The sequence below is a fragment of the Paroedura picta genome, chromosome 1, assembly GCF_049243985.1.
Source record: "Paroedura picta isolate Pp20150507F chromosome 1, Ppicta_v3.0, whole genome shotgun sequence".
Taxonomy (NCBI): Eukaryota; Metazoa; Chordata; class Lepidosauria; order Squamata; family Gekkonidae; genus Paroedura; species Paroedura picta.
Genome location: NC_135369.1, coordinates 13,969,740 through 13,990,708, shown reverse-complemented (window position 1 = coordinate 13,990,708; position 20,969 = coordinate 13,969,740). Strand labels below are relative to the sequence as shown.

General features: G+C 51.5%; 1 protein-coding gene across 3 annotated transcripts in view; it reads left to right on the top strand.

Annotated features, from left to right (window-relative positions):
* ASH1L (ASH1 like histone lysine methyltransferase) overlaps nucleotides 1–20,516 on the top strand; it is a 102,330-nt gene extending 81,814 nt beyond the window's left edge. For 2 of the 3 annotated variants that reach the window (XM_077322713.1, XM_077322703.1), the window contains exons 17-28: nucleotides 260–478; nucleotides 1,356–1,410; nucleotides 1,523–1,655; nucleotides 3,636–3,884; nucleotides 6,899–6,985; nucleotides 7,593–7,683; nucleotides 9,225–9,363; nucleotides 11,111–11,283; nucleotides 13,462–13,628; nucleotides 14,407–14,447; nucleotides 14,949–15,253; nucleotides 17,732–20,516. In XM_077322713.1, coding sequence (XP_077178828.1) covers nucleotides 260–478; nucleotides 1,356–1,410; nucleotides 1,523–1,655; nucleotides 3,636–3,884; nucleotides 6,899–6,985; nucleotides 7,593–7,683; nucleotides 9,225–9,363; nucleotides 11,111–11,283; nucleotides 13,462–13,628; nucleotides 14,407–14,447; nucleotides 14,949–15,253; nucleotides 17,732–17,823 — 1,751 coding nt within the window. In that variant the 3' untranslated portion in view covers nucleotides 17,824–20,516. The remainder of the gene's footprint in view (nucleotides 1–259; nucleotides 479–1,355; nucleotides 1,411–1,522; nucleotides 1,656–3,635; nucleotides 3,885–6,898; nucleotides 6,986–7,592; nucleotides 7,684–9,224; nucleotides 9,364–11,110; nucleotides 11,284–13,461; nucleotides 13,629–14,406; nucleotides 14,448–14,948; nucleotides 15,254–17,731) is intronic. The other variant, XM_077322722.1, reaches the window with a different exon arrangement.
* Nucleotides 20,517–20,969: the final 453 nt, after the last annotated feature.

The window sequence follows — 20,969 nt, the reverse complement described above, 5'->3', positions numbered from 1 at the left end:
AACAATACTTCTTCACTGGCAGTCTTCACGCAAAGGTTGGATGCACACTTTCCTTGGATGCTTTAGGATGCTTAGGGCTGATTCTGCGTTGAGCAGGGGGTTGGACTAGATGGCCTGTATGGCCCCTTCCAACTCTATGATTCTGTGATTCTATGAATACCGGCTTTCGTCAAGTCCCTGAAGCCTTCCCAAGGAGAGGCACCAAGAGGCTTGTGCTGAAGCGTCCTTTCTTCCCTCACCCTCCTCTCTTCCCCCCCAGATGTCTTCATGACCCAGTTCTCCGCCCTGCAGACCTCCCGCTCCGTGCGGACGCGGCGGCTGGCTGCAGCCGAGGAGAACCTGGAGGTGGCGCGGGCGGCCCGCCTTGCGCAAATCTTCAAAGAGATCTGTGACGGCATCATCTCGTACAAAGGTGACGGCAGCAGAGCACCGAAGGCCCGAGCCGAGCGTTTAGCGGCCTCCAGCGTGACAGGGCCGGGTATACAACGGGGCAGGGGTGCACTTGGTGGGGGGAGTGGGGGTTTCGGGGTTCCGGCAGCGAGTTCCAGAAGTCAGGTTTCTTCTCTCGGTTAAGGATCCGTAGCTCAGTTGTAGGACGGGTTGACTTTGTTTCCTCCTCTTCCAATCTGGGGGCCGCTGGCTGTCCCTCTCTCATGCCGCTCCAAAGGGTTCTCAGCTCCCCCAGTCTTCTGGCAGCATGTAGAAATGTGGCTTGGGTGTGGGAAGAGGCTAGCTGCTGGGAAAGTTCAGACCCTTTCCAGGACAGGGTCAGGAAACCCCTTTTCTTCCTTTTTATGCCCTCCTGCTTGAACAGGCTAGCTGAAGCCGGGCTCATCAGAGCTGGGAAGCTAAGCAGGATCAGCCCTGGTCAGGCCTTGGGCCAGTCACAGCTCTCTTAGGGTAGTTCTCTCAGAGCTCTCTCAGCCCCACCGACCTCACAGGACCTCTGTTATGGGGAAAGGCACTGGGTTGGGTCCCCCACTGCTCCAAATGCAGCCAGCTGGGGTGACCTTGGGCCCATCCCAGTTCTTTCAGCCTCACTGACCTCACAGGGAGAGGAAGGGAGAGCCGCTTTGCATCTCCTTCGGGTCGTAAAAAGCGGGGCATAAGACCCAGCTCTTCTTTTTCCTCCCTTGGGTGCTCGTGAACACACTGCCCTGAGTTGGTTGCAACTTGACGGCACATTTGTTCATCTACGGACAAGGGGAGAGGGAGATCTAGACAAGACACAGGGCATGTGGGCTGGAAGGAGGTATCTCCCCCCCGTTCCCCCGGCCCAGAAAAGAATAAGCTGTCTCCCAGAGTCCCAGAGTGGGGAGCCTTCCTGCGCTGACTGCTGTTCTCTGCTTCCCTAGATTCTGCCCGGCAAGCACTCGCTGCTCCGCTGCTGACTCTTCCCCCGAAGAAGAAGTAGGTCTTTGCCCGTAGGGGAGGGGCAGACGGGAGGGGAAAGCCTACTCCTACCCGGTTGGTTTGGGCCCGGCAATAATGTGGCACCTTTCCTGCCCCGCCCCTGATTCAGGAACGCTGATTACTACGAGAAGATTTCCGACCCCCTCGACCTCGTCACCATCGAGAAGCAGATCCTGACGGGCTACTACAAAACCGTCGAAGCGTTCGACAGCGACATGCTGAAGGTCTTCCGCAACGCCGAGGTAAGGCTGCATGCGGAAGAGGGGCGGAGCGTTCAGACCGAGGTCCGCACAGGAAGGAGGGAGCAGGCTGCCCCTCCAGCTCACTCTGAAGGCAGTGATTGTCCCTTCCGGCGGGAGGAGTCCCCGTCTCATGCTGTTGATAGCCAAGCGGCTAAATTAGGTCCCTTTGCCGTCCCAAAAATCACACTGAGAGAAGAACCTTTTATATTTTTACTGCAGCAGAAATACAGGCACAGGGGCATATCCCAAATTTCCCAAATCGGTGTACAGAACAAAGGATTGCATGAGACTTTATAATATTCAGTTGAAGGCAGGGAAAGATGATGCTTTTCGGGTCAGACCAATGACCTGGGGTCTCCACCCCTTGCACATCCCACAGGACCACCCATTGCGATTATGCTAAGTCACCGGGAAAAGGTTCCAAAAGGCAATTTCCCCTTCTTTCTCAATCCTCTGGTAACATAAACACTGTCTCTGGCCTTGAGAATAGATCAGCCTTGGTAACATTCCAAAATACAGTCAAGAACAAGAATAAGTTTCTGGGCCTTCTTTTACGAAGTGTGCAGTCTGGTACACTAAGCTTCTCTTTACAGAACAGTAATTTAGAAAATATTATTTCACCCCCTTATCCATCACTGTCATCTCCCCCTACCCCATTTTGGTCCTGCCTGCTCTGCAGTTACAGAGAAAGAAAGGTGGGACCCAGTGAAATGTACAGAATAGCAAGTAAACCAGAGGACACTGGGACACCTGTATGGTAATGCAAGATAGCTGAATCCAGCATAGGTAGGAGATAGGCAAGGAGTTCTCCGTCTTCAAAAGGCAATACCTTCAGTGAGAAGTATTCTTTAAGGATTCCTGACACGTTTCCCTGAACAGCGCTTTATCGAGGGATTCCAAAATTTGCTATGTATTAGTCTGAGACCTAGAATATTTCCGCAGCCAAACAAAGGCTCTAAAAGCAGCAGTTCTAAAAGCAGCTACACAAAGTTGGCATGCGCTGTTTAGTGAAATGCTTTGGGAATCACCTGAAACTGATGTGCATATATATACTCAGAGCTAGGAGGTCCCCAAAACAAAAGAAACGATGCTGAGGCTTTTGGGAAGTTGAATGTTGCAGCCTGGGCCACAGTCTGTGATGCCGCCCCACGTCCATGGGATCGCAGTATGTCTTGCAAATGGAGGATAATATTGATGGTTACGCTGGGAGGCAGTTTTATCTAAAACAGAGGGAGATAGATGGAGGAGCAGCACTCAGGGCTTCACAGAGGCAAAGGTTAGAGGGAAGGATATGGGGCACAGAGTGATCACACTAGAACAGGGGTGGCCAAACTCAGGCTCTCCAGATATCCATGGACTACATGGCAGGGGCCCATCATAATTGTAGGCTATAAATTTTGGAAAGCCACATTTTGGCCACATCCGCACTAGATAAGTGAATTGTTAAAAACATAGGAGGAGCCATGTTGGATCAGGCTAGTGGCTCCTCCAGTCCAGCACTCTGTGTCACAAAGTGGCCAAAACTCAGGCCCCATCAGAAGGTCTACCAGCAGGGCCAGAGCTCCAGGAGGCCTTCCCACGGTTGCCCCCCCGAGAACCCAAGAGAAGCCATGTTGGATCAGGCCAGTGGCCCCTCCAGTCCAGCACTCTGTGTCACACAGTGACCCAAACGCAGGTGACATTAAGAGGTCCACCAGCAGGGCCATAACTCCACAAGAGAAGGCCTTCCAATGTGACCCCCCCAAGCACCAAGAACACAGAGTATCCCTGCCCCAGGCAGAGTATTCCCATCTTTCCGATGCGGTTAAGAGCCACTGACGGACCTCTGCCCCAGATGTTCCTCCAATCCCCTTGAAGCTGCCTGTGCTTGTAGCCGCCGCCATTTCCCGCGTCCGTGGATTCCATGCGAGAATGACTCCTTAGGGGAAGAAGTCCTCCCTTCGATCTCTTCCACCGTTGTCTTTTCCGTTTTGCTCTCAGAAATACTACGGCCGGAAGTCGCCGATTGGGCGGGACGTCTGCCGGCTCCGGAAAGCGTACTACAATGCCCGCCACGAGGCGGCCGCCCAGATCGATGAGATCGTGGGGGAGACGGCCAGCGAGGCAGACAGCAGCGAGACCTCCCTGTGCGAGAAGGAGAACGGGCACGAGAAAGACGAGGACGTCATCCGGTGCATCTGCGGCTTGTACAAGGACGAAGGGCTCATGATCCAGTGCGACAAGTGCATGGTGAGGCCACCCAACAGCCTGCTCCGCGCTCCCCTCCCCCTTGGGAAACGGGCTTGTTTCCTGCCTAGGAAAGCCATTGAACCCGGGCTCAGGGAGCAATCCGGTCTTAGAGAGGAACGAACTCCCAGCGAGATGCTCCGTTGAACGGAGCTGCAGTTCTCACGCGTGTCCCTAGAGGGCCTCCTTGCATCTCCGTCTTCGAGGAGAAATTACAGGAGGTCATCGTGATTCCGTGCCAACTGGCTCCTTTTCCTTCCCGTGAGGAGCTCTAGAAAGTGTGGGAGGATAACTGAGCAAGGCTTATTCCGCGTCCTTGCTCTGATGGCAGGCAGGGCTGTCCGGATTTGCATGAGGAAAGTCCCCCTGATTTTCTGGAAAGGAGGGCTCTTAGCTTCTCTGTTCCATTACTGTCTTTTGGCCATTCCCCCCACACACAAACACACACCCTATATTAAAGGTAAAGGTATCCCCTGTGCAAGCACTGGGTCATGTCTGACCCTTGGGGTGACGCCCTCTAGCGTTTTCATGGCAGGCTCAATACGGGGTGGTTTGCCAGTGCCTTCCCCAGTCATTACCGTTTACCCCCCAGCAAGCTGGGTACTCATTTTACCGATCTCGGAAGGATGGAAGGCTGAGTCAACCTTGAGCTGGCTGCTGGGATCGAACTCCCAGCCTCATGGGCAGAACTTTCAGACTGCATGTCTCCTGCCTTACCACTGCGCCACAAGAGGCTCTCACCCTAAATTAAGGTCTGGCTATTTCTGCCTTTCCTTCCCACGTATTATTCAGGGCTAGAAAGGTGAGCTGCATGTTCCTGCTATGGTAGCGAGTTTTTTGGGGTTAAATATTTTTTTTAAAAAAATCAGGTTTGCCTTGGAAGCTCCAAAATTATCCTCCAGGGTTTCATGACGGCCCAAAAATGGTTTCCCGAATGCATGGGAGTTAATTAATATTTAAGCGTTTATTGGGTGATATGACCATACATGATCACGTCGACCTATGCCCTCTCCTCCCAAAATGGCCAGCGATGGGGCTGAGGGGGGTGGGAAGGGGAGGGGCCCTGTGTGGGTATGCATACACGGCTATGCTTCCCAACCATATTCAACACAATTGCACCACTTTGGAGGCTTCTTATTTATTATTATTATTATTACTATTATTAGAATCATAGAATAATAGAGTTGGAAGGGACCTCATGGGTCATTTAGTCCAACCCCCTGCACTATGATGATGATGATGATGATGATGATGAATTTGATTTATTGCTTGTCACTCCCTTGCGGCTCGTGGTGGGTTACAGTAACTGGGTAAAAACCCCATTAAAGCCCCAATTAAAACCCCAGTATAAAATCACACATAATTAAACCACTCACAAAGATACATGGCGAAAAAATAATATCCTCAAAAATCTCCGTTCTCCCCATATCACGAAAAGGAGTTGGAGACAGAAGGGTGCAGATGGTACTAGCAACCATCGCATCCTGGAAGGGGGGCCAAGTAGATCACCTTGTCCATACTGACCTCAACCATAGACCTAAGAATGTTCTCCAAGCCTGAAGAAAGTTTCAGGGGTTTCTTAACGGCAAAAAAGTTGAGAAAGACCCACTTTCTGCAGTATCCCTCGTCCTTCACGTCCCCCAGTTAAGGAGAAAACGCTGTTCAAACATATTACATAGTTGAGCTAACTCCAGTGGTAACCCGATAAAGAAGTTTTTCTTGCAAAAACAAGGCCACATCTTACACAACACGTTCAGGTAGGTGCATTTCCCTTGTGTCAAAAAAGGCTAAGTTGCTCCAGCTCTAAGCCCAAGTAAGAGAGAAGAAGAAGAGAGATCCTATATAAGATGAAACAAGGAAAGCAAGCAAGGGCCAGAGAGGTTTAACATCTAACTCTTGAGAGGACAGGGCTAACTGCCCAGTGAGAGAATCTTCGTAACCCTTTCCCTCCCTGATCCTCTTGCACGCAGAGCTGCAATATCCAAAGGTTTCAGCCTCTAGGTTGATTGTCCTCCCCCTTGGGTCAAGGGGCAGGGCAGTTGTGTTGGTCCTCCTCCATATCTAAAGCCAGGAACAAATTATCAGCCCATCCCCACTCCGTGGGGTGGGAGGAGGAACCATGCCTCTTGTTCAACTCGATGACTTCCAGATGGTAACTCCTTTGGGAAGGAGGCCAGGGGGAACATGGTGCTGCCTTGCACCGAATCAGACCTCTGGTCCATCCAAGTCAGTTTTGTCTATTCCGACTGGCAGCAGCTCTCCAGGGTCTCATGGGGAGGCCTGGGTTTGATTCCCCGCCCCTCCTCTACACGCAGCCATCTGGGTGACCTTGAGCCACTCACAGTTCTCTTAAGAGTTGTTCTTGCAGAGTTCTTTCAGAGCTCTCTCAGACTGGAGAGCCAGTTTGGTGTGAGAGCCAGCTTGGTATAGTGGTTAGGAGTGCAGACTTCACCACCAAGTTCCTATTAACACCACTACACTCAGGAACGCACGAAGCCATTGCTCCATCAAGGTCTGTGCTGTCTTGTGTAGTGGTTAAGAGTGCGGACTTCTAATCTGGCATGCCAGGTTCGATTCTGCGCTCCCCCACATGCAGCCATCTGGGTGACCTTGGACTCAACACAGCCCTGATAAAACTGTTCTGACTGAGCAGTGATATCAGGGCTCTCTCAGCCTCACCCACCCCACAGGGTGTCTGTTGTGGGGAGAGGGAAAGCGAATGTAAGCCGCTTTGTGCCTCCTTCGGTAGAAAAAATCAGCAAATGAGAACCAACTTCTTCTTCTTCTTCTTCTTCATCATCATCCCCACCTACCTCACAGGGTGTCTATGTTTGTAAGCCACTTTGGGACCCGTCCTGTTAGTGGAAAGCAGGGTATAAAACCCCGGTCTCTTATATTACTGGTTCCAACTACACCTGCATGGCTAAAAGAAATTGCCTACAGCTTCTCTTCTAGTGTTCATTGGGGAGATGAAGTTCCTGTAGCACGTTTCCTAACCTGATGGTTTCCCCTGCTAGGTTTGGCAGCACTGCGACTGCATGGGCGTGAACTCGGATGTCGAGCACTACTTGTGCGAGCAGTGCGAACCCCGCACGGTGGACAGGGTAAGAAGTCTCCGGTTGTGTCAGTGCCTGGTGATCTGACAGCCTGACGCTTGCCTTCTCTTTGTGCACAGGAAGATCAGGAGGGCAGACTCCTCTGGCCTTTCAAGGATTTGTGATTCTCTGGCCATCAGAATTCTCAGCGCTGTCACAAAATTACAATCCCCATGGTTCCTTGGGGCAGTATGTTGGCTCCACCGGAGTCAAGGCAGCGTGTCCTTGCTTAGCAGAACAGGAGTTTAAAGTGAGGCCTTCCTATGATGATCTGGGGCCTGGGGACTCAGCCCTGTGAGGAAAGGCTGAGGGACTTGTTCAGCCCAGAGAAGAGGAGGCTGAGAGGGGACAGGATGGCTCTCTTGAAGGATCTGAAAGGGTGTCTTTTGGACAGAGGCAGGGAGCAGTTCCTGTTGGCAGCAGAGAGGACTCGTGGCAATGATTTTAAACTCCATGTAGAACAGAACTGGCTAGATATTAAGGAAAAGAATTCCACAGTCAGAGTGGTTCAGCAGTGGAATGGGCTGCCTAAGGCGGTGCTGAGCTCCCCCTCACTGGCAGTTCCTGTTTGAGGGGGGGGTGATACTTCTAACCAGTTTGCTCTTTCTTTTCTCAGGAGGTACCTATGATTCCCCGACCTCATTATGCCCAGCCTGGTTGCGTTTATTTCATCTGTCTTTTACGGGATGACCTCTTGCTTCGCCAAGGTAGGCATCTGTTCCCTTTGGGGTACCCCAGAGAACCCTTGAACCTTGCACACTCCCTGGCAGGGGTATTGAGATATGTGTGAAGTTGCCTGGGCCACTGCAGTTGTTAGAAGAGTTCTTGCAAAGCGATATGGGCATGTAGTATCCTTCCCACCTCTTATGGTAGAGGCCTTTATGCGTGCTTGGGTCAGCTCAGAGTTTTCTGCTGACCCGTCCTGCTATCTCATGTAGCCGGAAGTCAAGATTTTTTAGGTAGTCTCGTCTCTCCTTTGAAACAGCCCCCACACTGGGAGGCTAATTTGCCAAAATCAGACTGTTTTTATTTGTGCTCTTAGAAAGATTGCAATTCACGGCTGTTCTGGCCTTGACATTTGCAATTTTCAATTGGGAAGAGATAATTGTGATTAACACGGTGCATTTTTGTCGTTTTATCATTCTTTAAATTGCTGCAGTTGTCTGTTTTACATTTTCACATCAGCTGCCCCCAATGTGTCGGGATGGCGAGCTGTAAAAATTCTAAATACGCCTTCTCTAATCGGTTCTCAGTTTGCTAAGGTTTTGCATATGCCTTTCGCTGTGATGGTTTGTTCTGTTGACACAGCCAGGAGACAGCATCGGGGGAAGGCCTCAGCCTCCATACCCTGTTGCAGGCCACCTAGAGAAACTGGTTGGGGCCACTGTGTGAGAGAGAACGGACCTCTGGGCTGATCCAGCAGGGCTCTTCTGTTGTTCCCTCATAAGGAAGGAAGGCCTCAGCCTCCCCGCCCTGTTGCTGGACCTCCAGAGGAACTGGCTGGCCCCTGTGTGAGGCAGGAGGCTGGACTGGAGGGACCCTCCCATGTCTGACCCAGCAGGGCTCTCCTGTGTCCTTATGAGGGGAAGGCCTCGGCCTCCCTGCCCTGTTGCTGGCCCTGCAGAGGGACTGGCTGGCCCCTGTGTGAGGCAGGAGGCTGGACTGGAGGGACCCTCCCTGGTCTGACCCAGCAGGGCTCTCCTGTGTCCTTATGAGGGGAAGGCCTCGACCTCCCTGCCCTGTTGCTGGCACTGCAGAGGGACTGGCTGGCCCCTGTGTGAGGCAGGAGGCTGGACTGGAGGGACCCTCCCTGGTCTGACCCAGCAGGGCTCTCCTGTGTCCTTATGAGGGGAAGGCCTCGGCCTCCCTGCCCTTTGGCTGGCCCTGCAGAGGGACTGGCTGGCCCCTGGGTGAGGCAGGAGGCTGGACTGGAGGGACCCTCCCTGGTCTGACCCAGCAGGGCTCTCCTGTGTCCTTATGAGGGGAAGGCCTCAGCCTCCCTGCCCTGTTGCTGGCCCTGCAGAGGGACTGGCTGGCCCCTGGGTGAGGCAGGAGGCTGGACTGGAGGGACCCTCCCTGGTCTGACCCAGCAGGGCTCTCCTGTGTCCTTATGAGGGGAAGGCCTCGGCCTCCCTGCCCTGTTGCTGGCCCTCCAGAGGAACTGGCAGGCCATTTGGTGAATCAGGATGCTGTACTAGATGGAACCCTGGCCTGATCCAGTAGGGCTCTTCTGATGTTCTTATGACAGGCGATTGCGTGTACCTGATGAGAGACAGCCGAAGGACCCCGGACGGCCACCCGGTCCGGCAGTCGTATCGCCTGCTGTCCCACATCAACCGCGAGAGGCTCGACATCTTCCGCATTGAGAAACTCTGGAAGAATGAAAAGTAAGCTCTCAAGTTGAACTGTTTGCCATTAGGTAGGGGTGCCCTTTCAGATGGTAAGAGGTTGATCCTTAGCTTCAGCCGAACACCTGGGGGAAGAGCGCTGTCTTGCAGGCCCTTTGGAACTTTCAAAGCTCCTTAAGGGCCTGGGTATCTGTCGACAGCTCATTCCAGCAGGCTGGTGTCAGGGCCTGTGGAGAGAAGCAAATTTTAAAAACACATAATTTTGTGACCAGCTGCCTCTTGATGTCCTCAGTGTTTGAAGGAAGAAGTCTGAGATTGGCCTCCAGCCATGCAGTCACTTCCAGCTGATGAGGACCCTACAAAGGACCGACTAAAACATCCTGCTGTTAACAGCCTTGATCAGGTCTTGCAAAGGGAGGGCTGTGGCTTCCGTGGCGGAATCCATCCATTCCCTGTTGGGGCCTTCCTGGGCGGTCCAGCCCAGGCGCAGGTTGATCCCTGCCACTGAAAACTGGGTCCATCTCTCCCCATCAATAAAGTTGGGGCGGGTACTCCCCAAATGTGTGTGATGGCGTGTAACATGGCGGCACCCCTGCTGAATAAACTCCCTGGGCTTCCTTAGTGGCTTCCCATCCAAGAACCAACCAGGATAGGCCCAGCTTAGCTTTGGGGGTGGAAAGCGCCGTCAAGTCACAGATGAGGCTATGGGGACCCTGAAAGGGCTTTCGGAGAAAGCGATGAGTAGGAGTGGATTGGCCCTCTCCCACCTCTGCCGAGTACCCCTAGACTTCCTTGGTGGTCTTCACTTTAAATCCTCACTCGGGCTTAGCTTCCAGGACCTGGTGTGATGAGGCCAGCCTGTGCCATCCAGGTCAGGAGATCTGTAAGACATCTACAAAGATTGGGGATGAATCCCATTGTAGTAAAATGTAAGCAACTAGGCACCAAGCCTGTTGCTTTCAGGAATATAAGGGGTGCTAGTTCGGGGGGGGGGGTGGAAGGACTCTGCAGACGGCCTCTCCCACCCCCCAGGACCTGGAAAGGCTGCAGGCAGCTGTTAGGGAGCTCACCGGCAGGGGCAGCTCTCACATGGCAGGGATCTGCAGCCTCCGAGCCTCACAGAGAAGTAGAAGGAGGAGGGGGTGGTCAGGCGTGGGGGACGGAAGGCGATTGGCTGGCTGCTGGACAGACAGGCAAGCCGGTTGGAGGAGGAGGCACTCAGGGGCGGGACAGCAACTATGAGTGGGTGTTAAGCCACTGAAGCCATGAGACACGCTCTTCTTCCAAGCCCTTACCAGAAATATATTATGTGGAACAGATTTCTTATTAGAGCTCAAAAATGTTTAAAAAACGTACAAGAATTTGACACACATCTCAGCGAGTGCACCAGTAATGCCAACAGTTCAGACCTAATGCGTTTGAGTCATCCTGATCTTCATCAGAGATTCATTATACAGATACACACAGTTACACAGCTGTATGTAACACAGTTTTACATTATCCGTGGGGAGGGGGTAAAAAAACTTCTTTAAACTGTCACGGCTGGTTCTGGTCCTGCAAGGCAGGGGTAGTCAACCTGTGGTCCTCCAGACGTCCATGGACTACAATTCCCATGAGCCCCTGCCAGCATTTGCTGGCAGGGGCTCATGGGAATTGCAGTCCATGAACATCTGGAGGACCACAGGTTGACTACCCCTGCTGCAAGGTATGCGTATTGGCAGAATCGTCAACCAGGCAATTTTGGGAGGATCTAACAGCTCACTCCTTGTCTTCCATTGTGTCGCAGAGAGGAGCGGTTCGCCTTTGGCCACCACTACTTCCGTCCGCACGAAACGCACCACTCCCCCTCCCGCAAGTTCTACCACAACGAGCTCTTCCGGGTGCCGCTGTACGAGATCATCCCCCTGGAGGCGGTGGTGGGGACCTGCTGTGTGCTGGATCTCTACACCTATTGCAAAGGCTAGTGGGCGTCTCTGAGCACAAAGCCAGGCTCATTTTGCTCTTGTCACTGACTCCCCAGTTCCGATTCTCTGCCGCAGGACTCGGCACATTGGGCATACGGAAGGGTCCCGGGCAGTCAGCCACCCATTCTGGCACTAACCAAAACCAGACCTTCTCAGCTGGAGTAGCGGTGGCTTCTGTTTGGTGTAGTGGTTAGGAGTGCGGACTTCTAATCTGGCGAGCCGTGAGATGGAGAAGTTTCAAAAACCCATCGATTTGAGCCAAACCAAGCATGGGGGCCTGCTGGTGGCTACTGGCTATGTGGCATAGTCTGTGTTGGGGTGGCCAAACTGTGGGTCTTTCAGATGCTCGTGGACTACAATTCCCAGGAGCCCCTACTGGGGCTCCTGGGAATTGTAGTCCATGGGCATCTGAAGAGCCACAGTTTGGCCACCCCTGCTCTCCATGCTCAGGCAGGGGCTGACGGAAGAACTGGATTTCCATTTGAGGCTCAGACAGGGGCAGAGGCATAAGTCTGATTTCCTACGATTGGCTGACAGGAAGGCTTCTTGGGTGAGGAAGAGCAAGGACACCTTTACTGCCTGAACATGGGGAAGCGCGTCAATCTGCATTATAAGAGCAAGACTCAAATCCAGGAGCCTCTTAGAGACCAACAAGATTTCCTGGGTGGTAACATTTTGAAAGCCAAAGCTCCCTTCCTCAGCGACCCTCCATCAGAGAGCCTATGTGGTGGTGTGGTTAAGCGCAGCGGCCTTTGGTCTGGAGAACCGGGTTTGATTCTCCGCTCCTCCTTCACATGCAGTCAGATGGGGGCCCTTGGGCCCTTCACAGTTCTCGCAGAGCTCTCTCAGCGTCACCTCCCTCACTGGGTGTCTGTTGGGAGAAGGGTAGGCAATTATAAACTGCTTTGTGACTCCTTTGTGTGGAATCATACAGATAGAAGGCACCCCCCAAGGTCATGTAGTCCAGCCCCCTGCAGAAAGCAGGAAATTCACAACTACCTGCCCACTACACTGACCCCGATTCCATGGCCAGATGATGCCCCCTCCCCATCAAAAAAATAGAATCCCTGGCCAGTTTGGCCTAAAGGAAATTTATATATTTAATTCATATTTTGACTTATATACCGCCGCTCTCAAAGTCACGCAGCAGTTTACAATAAAAGAACATAATAAAACGCAAGAATAAAACTACCCAACCCACAAAATCTCTAGTACATTAAAAGATGGCTGTTCTATGGAGTTAATTTCCTATCTCTCATCCCTTTCCCAGCAGCAGTCAGAGTTCTTTCCTTAGGAGCGAGGGTCTTGTTCTAATTCTAGATCTAGGGGATCCACTGATGATAACTCCAGGACCTCAACCTGGTCTCAACCATACGCCTGGCGGAAGAGCTCCATCTTGCAGGCCCCGTGGAAAGCTGATAACTCTGGCAGGGCCCTCAGCTCTTCCGGGAGCTCATTCCACCAGGCTGGGTCCAGGGCCAAAAAGGCCAGGCGAATGTCCCGACACAATCTGTTCTCCCCACCCACTTACAATTAACCTAAGTTCACAGAACCAGCATTTCTGTCCGATGACTGTCTAAAGGTAAAGGTAAAGGTATCCCCTGTGCAAGCACCGGGTCATGTCTGACCCTTGGGGTGACGCCCTCTAGCGTTTTCATGGCAGACTCAATACGGGGTGGTTTGCCAGGGCCTTCCCCAGTCATTACCGTTTACCCCCCAGCAAGCAGGGTATTCATTTTACCGACCTCGGAAGGATGGAAGGCTGAGTCAACCTTGAGCCGGCTGCTGGGATCGAACTCCCAGCCTCATGGGCAGAGCTTTCAGACTGCATGACTGCTGCCTTACCACTCTGCGCCACAAGAGGCTCTGATGGCTGTCTAGCCTCTGCTTTAAAAACTTCCAAAGAAGGACAAGGGTAGTAAAAAGCGGGGTAAACACCCCCCCCACCCCGTCTTCTTCGTCAGAGCCTTGAGTCTCAAAAGCTCATCCCCTGAAAACCCATGTTGGTCCGTAAGATGCCTCTGAACTTGAACTCGGCTCTCGTCCTGCGGGCCAACATAGCCACTCTCTGAAACTGTGTAAAGAAAGAGAAAAGCAGTCGCGTTCAGCTGCTCTGCCGTCTTTCCTGAAAACGGCTCTGAGTGTCCCCTTCTCCCCCTCCCCGCAACTGCAGGACGGCCAAAGGGAGCGAAGGAGCAGGACGTGTACATCTGCGACTACCGCCTCGACAAATCGGCCCACCTCTTCTACAAGATCCACCGCAACCGCTATCCCGTGTGCACCAAGTCCTACGCCTTCGACCACTTTCCCAAAAGGCTCACCCCGAAGAGGGACTTCTCGGTAAGGGGCTCCCGTTGGGCCCACCACAGCAGCCATGGAGAATCCGGTTTCCCCTTCGCAGAATGAGGAAAGGAAGCCAAGCCAGGGGACAGCCTGGTGCTTGACTTCCCCGGGCAAGGAAGGCCAGGGGTGGGAGGCTGTTGGGGGGCCAGGCAGAAGAAAGGAGGAGGGTCATGGTCAGAAGGCAAGGCTGAGCCTGAGTGTCCAAGGAAGGAGCAGGGAGAAAGACAACAAGAGGGAGAGGTGGGGAAGCCTTCCCCTTCCTTTTATAGCCTCCCAGGGGGAGCAGGTGGAAGCGGATTGGATAGAAGCCAGGCATGGGTGGAGCCAGAGAATCCCACAAAAGGGAAGGCTTATGCCCCAGAATTTAACTTCCTTGTTCTTTTGGGTGTCCCTGGACTCAGGCTCTGTTCCATCTCTTCTGGCCAACACAGCCACCCTCCTAAATCTGTGTGCAAAGATGCTGTTTTTTTTTGGCCTATCCTGGATCAAGCACCCATCTGTTTGACTGGGCAGCCTTCTGTCCCCAGGCTCGTGATATTGCCCCATTTTCACAAGAACTTGGGATAGAGCAGAGGAGTGGGCCCTCAGCCACGGGCCACGAGCCCCCCTTTTCCTTTCCCTCATTCTGGTATTTTATGAGCGACTTCCTTGCCACAGATGCATGGCAAGCCCCTGTGTGTGTGCCTAGGGGTGTGTGTGCGTGTGCCAGCACTCCTGGCTTCCAGAAGCGGGTTCAGTGAGAACTCTTAAGTGTCCCCTTTGTTCTCTCTTCCAGCCGCATTACGTACCAGACAACTACAAGAGAAACGGGGGCAGGTGAGTACTTGGGGCTGACCTCTCGGGGCAGGGACCGGTTCCTTCTTTCGTCAAATGAGCATGACAAACCTTCCCGCCCTGCCTAGTCTTTGCATCCTACTGCAAGCCAAGAGAAACCGTTCCAGCACCTTCATTTCCTTTGCTAAGAATCCCTGCCGTACCCTTTGCCTTTCTTACCGCCAAAGCACACTGGGTTGACCCTTCCATCGAGCTATCTCTGCTCTCTCTGAGCCGGTCGGGAGAGTGTTATTGTTGTTGTTATGTGCGAAGTCGTGTCCGACCCATCGCGACCCCATGGACAATGATCCTCCAGGCCTTCCTGTCCTCTACCATTCCCCGGAGAGTGGTATATAAATGTAATAAATAAATACTCTGACGCCACAGTCTTTCCCCCTTGTGTGCATGAGAAAGAGGCCAGCGTGCTTGTCGATTCCCCCCCCCCCCGCGCCATTACGTACAAAGGTGACCGTCTTTTCCCCCTTCCGCTCTCCTCTCCCTCAGGTCGTCTTGGAAATCGGACCGTTCCAAGTCCCAGAATAAAGACCTCAGCCACGAAGAGGACCCCCTTCCCCTCATGGAGGACATGATCCCGAGTCAGGAGCAGCCGCCCAGCGAGCAAACGCCTGGCCCAGAGGAGCCGGAGAAGGAGGCGTTCCCGCCGGAAAGCAGTGAGGGAGACAAGAAGGCAGAGGAGAGCAGCCCCGTTCCCAGGCGGCCGTGTACCCCGGAGGAGCGGCGGAACCTGCAGCGGGAGAGGCTGAACCAGATCCTCCTCACCCTCCTAGAGAAAATCCCAGGGAAGAATGGTAAGGGGGGTGCCCAGGCCCGGCAGGGTTGGGGGGGACGGTAGTTCCCAAACTGGGCTTTCATACAGCCACTAAGTTCTTGGCCTGGCTGGCCAGATCCCAGGTGTGCCCAACAGCCACAGTTGCTTCTCAGAACTTTGCAAGAGGTAAAAAGTGGGATTGGTATAGATGACAAACGAGAGATTTCTGCACAGTTTTTTTGTTTTTTAATTCACACCTGAATTTTTTCTGTGGCTCCTCCTTGTCCCTGAATGCCCTCTTCTGTATTTCTCTTTTATTTACTTTATTTGTATCCTGCTTTTCTTCCTGTCGGGGAAACCCAATGTGGCTTAGAATCCCGGAATCCTATAGCTGGAAGGGGCTATCCGGACTATCTTAGAATCATAGAATCATAGAATCATAGAGTTGGAAGGGGCCACACAGGCCATCTTGTCCAACCCCCTGCTCAACGCAGGATCAGCCCTAAGCATCCATGATGCTTCACACCTTTACATCATTCTGACATCATTCTTCTCTCCTCCGGTTTATCCTCCCAACAGTGACCTCGTGAGGTAGATTTGGCGGAGAATGTGTGACCGGTGCAAGGTCATTCAGCAGACTTCCATGGCATAAGCAGAGATTCGAACCTGGGTTTCCCAGATCCTAGTTTGGCACTTTAACCACAATACTATGCTGTGCTGTGTGGGCCAAGCTGTGTTTCTGTATTCTCCCCTGCCTTAAAAACAACACCCTTATATCCAGTATAAAGTGAACCCAGCAACAAAAAGAAAGACTCTGACTTCTCGCTCTCCCTGACCTTCTGGGTGCACAGAGTGGGTTCGTATGGCAGAGGGCTCCAAAATACGACAGACAACTAAACGCCCCTGCATTCACAGTGGTAATCTTACAAGTTTGACTGGAATGGAGCAAAGTTGATTCCTCTGAACCTGGCCTATTTTTGGTGCTTGTGGGGGCCAACAGTGGGAGGGCTTCTGGAGTTCTGGCCCTGTTGGTGGACCTCCTGATGTCACTTGGGTTTCGGAAGTAGCATGTTGGACTGGATGGGCCATTGGCCTGATCCATCATAGCTTCTCTTAGTTTTCTTATGTTCTTGGGCAACATGGGGAGGGCTTCTGGAGTTCTGGCCCCAGTGGTGGACCATCTGGTGGCCCCTGGGTTTTGGCCACTGAGTGACACAGAGGGTTGGACTGGATGGGCTATTGGCCTGATCCAACATGGCTTCCCTCACGTTCTTAACAGTGCTGGAATGGGGAAGGCTGTGTCCACAACAGAGAGAAGGGCTCCTTTCTCACCGATAACCTGACACAGTCTTCTAGGTTGTACTGGGGTAGTGTATGAGAAACTAGGGTGAGCAATACCTCTGTCTTTCTATACATTATTAACCTGCCCTTTTCCCCAGAAGGTATACGTAGTTCTCCCCCCTCCCCACCCCCAGTTTTGTGCTAGCAGTGTGGGATAGTGGTTATGGAGTGTCAGACTAGGATCTCTCAATTCCCCACTCTGTCATGGAAGTTCGCAGAGTGACTTTGGGCCAGTTGCAGACGAACCTACCTGAACACACACGAAGCACGCCCTTGGTCCATTGAGGTCCATATTGTCTATTCAAACCTGTAGCGGCTCTCAAAGTGTCTCCGGGAAAGAGGCCTTCCCCATCACCTCCGGCCTGATCCTTTTAACTGAAAATGCCGGGGATTGAACCGGGGACCTTCTGCATGCCAACCATGGCCACTCCCCAGTACTTCACAGTATTGTCATAGAAATAGGAAGGAAGAGAGGAAAATTATGTAAGCCAACTCTGATCCCCATTGGCGAGAAAAACAGGCATTGCGAATGAATGAACAAACAAACGAGTGAATGAACAAGTGAACAAATGAACAGTGTGCAAGTGTGCCAAGTTAGGCCGAGAGGACAAGGATGGGCCTGCAGTCGCCCATTGGACCCTGTGGTTTGGGGGGGGGGGTTAAAGTCAGTCTCCCAGGCATTCTTCTGATACTCAGAGCCACTATGCCACCCTACATAGTTTCTGTTCTGTTTCATGTGAACTGCCCTGAGCCTTCAGGGAGGGCGGTATACAAATATAATTAAATAAATTGAGAGCCAGTTTGGTGTAGTGGTTAGGAGTGCGGACTTCTAATCTGGCATGCCGGGTTCGATTCTGCACTCCCCCACATGCAACCAGCTGGGTGACCTTGGGCTCTCCACGGCACTGATAAAACTGTTCTGACCGGGCAGTGATATCAGGGCTCTCTTAGCCTCACCCACCTCACAGGGTGTCTGTTGTGGGGAGAGGAATGGGAAGGCGACTGTAAGCCGCTTTGAGCCTCCTTTGGGTAGGGAAAAGCGGCATATAGGAACCAACTCTTCTTCTTCTTCATCTAAATCCATAATAAAATACATCAGTGCAACTCTGCTCGACGTGGAATGAGGAGTTCGCTCTCCAGAGGGAGCTCTCTCAAAGCCCTACCATTCTCTTTTCAGCCATTGACGTCACCTACCTGCTGGAGGAAGGCTCGGGGCGGAAGCTGCGGCGGCGCACGCTGGGCCTCTTGGAGAGCAGCTACCGAAAGTGACGCCGTTTCCCGGAGTGAGGCTGCGGCCTGGAGATGCGCTGTCAGATGTGCGTGAGACGGACAGAGGGGCACGGTTTTTAACCGCTCACCCGCGCCCATCCGGTGCGGGCTGAGCGGGAGGGGCCCAGGAGGGGAGACGGTAACTGGCGCAACGGTTCTGTAGCACTTAGCCGATTGGGCGGGCGGGGAGCCCCGCCCTGCCCCGCCCCGCAGTGCTCTTATGATGTGTGTGGTGTTGGGCGTGCCTAGTGGTCAATGTTAAGGTACTAAGGAAAAACCTTGTGGTCATTTGTCCAAGACGGTCAGATCTTTTTTTTTTCAATTTTTTTTTTTTTTTTTTTGGTTTTTTGGCTCCGACATCCTTGCTCAGAGGAAGGGAAAAGGGGTACACAGGCGGGAGGGAGGGGAGGCCCACTGGAAGGGCACTTCTTCATTAGCAATCCCTCCCAGGATGCACCACTCATTTCTCCTCCGAGCGGAGGCCTCGGGGCCGCAAACGGGAGGAGGCCCCCCGGCCTGGAGGGGTCGAAAGCATAGGCTGCCTTGGTCGGGGCATGGGCGGGGCCTTGCCCCAGACACGCCCAAGGAAATGCAACGCTCCGCACGCCAGAGGCCCCTCGGACGTATCGTGCAGAAGTGGCCCCGGAGATGCAAAAGATCCCGGCCAAGCAGCTTGCTCCAAGCACTTGTGCCCCGCTCTAAAGGGCGGGAAGGGCGGTTTTAATTTTTAAATTTTTTTGATTTTGTTCTTGCTGCAGAGAAATTTTATAAAGCGGAATCCCCGATCCCTAACGCCCACCTCGTTGGGTTTCCTTCTTTTTCTTTCACTTCCCTCCCCCCTTTTCCCCTAAGCTGTGGTTTTCTTGTGCGTCTAGTGTATTGTGAAAAATTAAAAAAAAAAAACCCTGTCAAAACGGCAAAAGACGAAAAACGGAAAAAAAAAAATAACCCTTTCACTACATGAACCGTCAAGCAGTATTTCTGAGCGAGTATTTGTTGTGAGCTGTAAACTATTACCCACCGATAACACTACACTTGTGCTCCATTCTTTTTTTTTAAAAAAACAACAACAAAAACAACAAAAAAAGATAACTGTACAGCTTAAAGCGTCCGTCTCTTAAAGAGACAGTGTATTTTTCGCTCCTGCCGCTCCCTGGCCCATTGACTCTCGTTCGGTCGTAGTGAAGAGAAGGGTCTCCTCACAGAGGTGATGCCGGTCCCGGTCCCCACAGGTAGCACCACCTAGCGGCCACACCGTATCCCTCTGTACAGAGACCAGAGGCCGGCAAAGGGAGCTAGCAGTTTGGTATACACTGACCCTCAATACGTGGCTTTGCTCCTGTCTCTCTCTCTTGACGTCCATATGCCTATTACAGTCCTGTTTTAGATGTCCTTATAAGAGAAACCCATTTTTAAATGTGCCAAGTTGTATATATCTTACCTCTCTTTTTTCCTTTTTTTTTTAAAATTGTTTTTGGTTTCTATGTTTTGTTTTCGCCGAGTGGTTGTAAAGCAATACGGTAGCTAAACCCCCATGTTCTCTTTTTTTTCCCCCCCTGACGGACCAAGCTCGTCCCGATTGTACATTCTCGTTAAACTTAATAATTATTATTTTACTTCTTAGTCGGAACAAGAAAAAAAAAAGGCTCATTCCATTTAAATTTTACCTGACGATTTAAAAAAAAAAGTTTAAAGAGAAAAAAAAAAAGAGAGAGGAGAAGAAAAAGCCCTTTGAGGAAAAAAAAATTATTTTATTAAAAACAAACAAAAAAAAAAGACAAATAAGAAAATAGTTTGGAATATTTTCTTACTGTAGAGAAGAAGCATTGTACAGGAAATCCCCCGAGTATAAAATACTCATAACGTGTTGTAGGAATGGGTTGGGGCAGGGGAAGGAATCGCATGTCCGGAAACCTTTTTGAGTTGCTCCGTTTAGTTCAGAACGGGGAGGGGTGGGGGGTGTCGTCGCCTCGAAATGGTGTTAAACACTAAAAAAAAAAGAGAGAGTGAAGAGAGTCCTTTCAAAAAGAATAACAGAAGCTCGTCCAGAAGTGAAAACACTAGCTCTGCCATTTTATCTTTCTTTTTTGTCGAAAGACTAAAAAAAAAAGAGAAAAAAAAAGAAAACGGTATTTTTTAGACAATCAAATTCTAGGTAAGTGTGAAGAATTTGCGTTGTTGGGTTGGTTTCCTTTTTCTTTTCCTTTTTTTTTAGTTTTTGGTTTTTGTTTTCTTACTGGTGTAGAAAATTACTGACTTTTTTTTTTTTAAGATTCAGGGGCGGGGGGCGGGCGGGGGATTCTTTTGTATTAACTGAAGAAAGCGGCAGCGTCTCACCTGATCGCTGATGGAAGCCCAGAGTTTTGGGGCGGAGGGGGGGGTACACAACAAACAAAAACACAAAAAAGAGGATTCCCCCCCCCCCAAAAAAAAAGAAGCACTACGTTTGTTTCAAAATATAGATAACGAACTCTTTTTAGTCTGCATGGGGATAGGCCGTGTGGTTGCTGAGAAGAAATGCTGCTAATATATTTCCTTTTTACGAGAGCATATCTAAATAGACCATTGTTTTGATGTTAATCTTTGTAAATTATGTATTACCAATTTTAACATTGGATGTAATTGCATAAAAAAGCCTGCATCTCAAATATTGAGAGATTCTAGTATTAAATGGAAAAAAAAATGTTTCCTAATCCCATGCCTTTGGGGGTTTTCTTTCCTGCCTCATGCACTTTGTCTGTTCGTAGGGCCATCTCGTCCAACCTCCTGCTCAGTTGCAGGATCAACCTCAAGCATCCCCAACAAGTGCTCCTCCCGCTGCTGCTTGAGGACTACGAGGGAAGGGGAGCTCGCCCCCTCCCCAGGCAGCCCATTCCACTGCTGAACTGTTTTTATTGTAAAAGCAATTTCCTAAGACTCAAGACACCCTTCTTGGCATAACAAAACATCCACAGCAGAGAAAACGCAGCTAAATGCCAATAGATAAATTACACTGTACAAAATAGAGCTTATCACTTCTGCGTTGACAAAGAGCAACTGTTTACTCTTAAGATATTCCCAAGAATATCGGCAACTTTAGCAAGCTTGGTTTCAATATTTGAAGATGGTAATCTTATCTTAGAAGTCTTCTCTCCAGGCTGAACAGA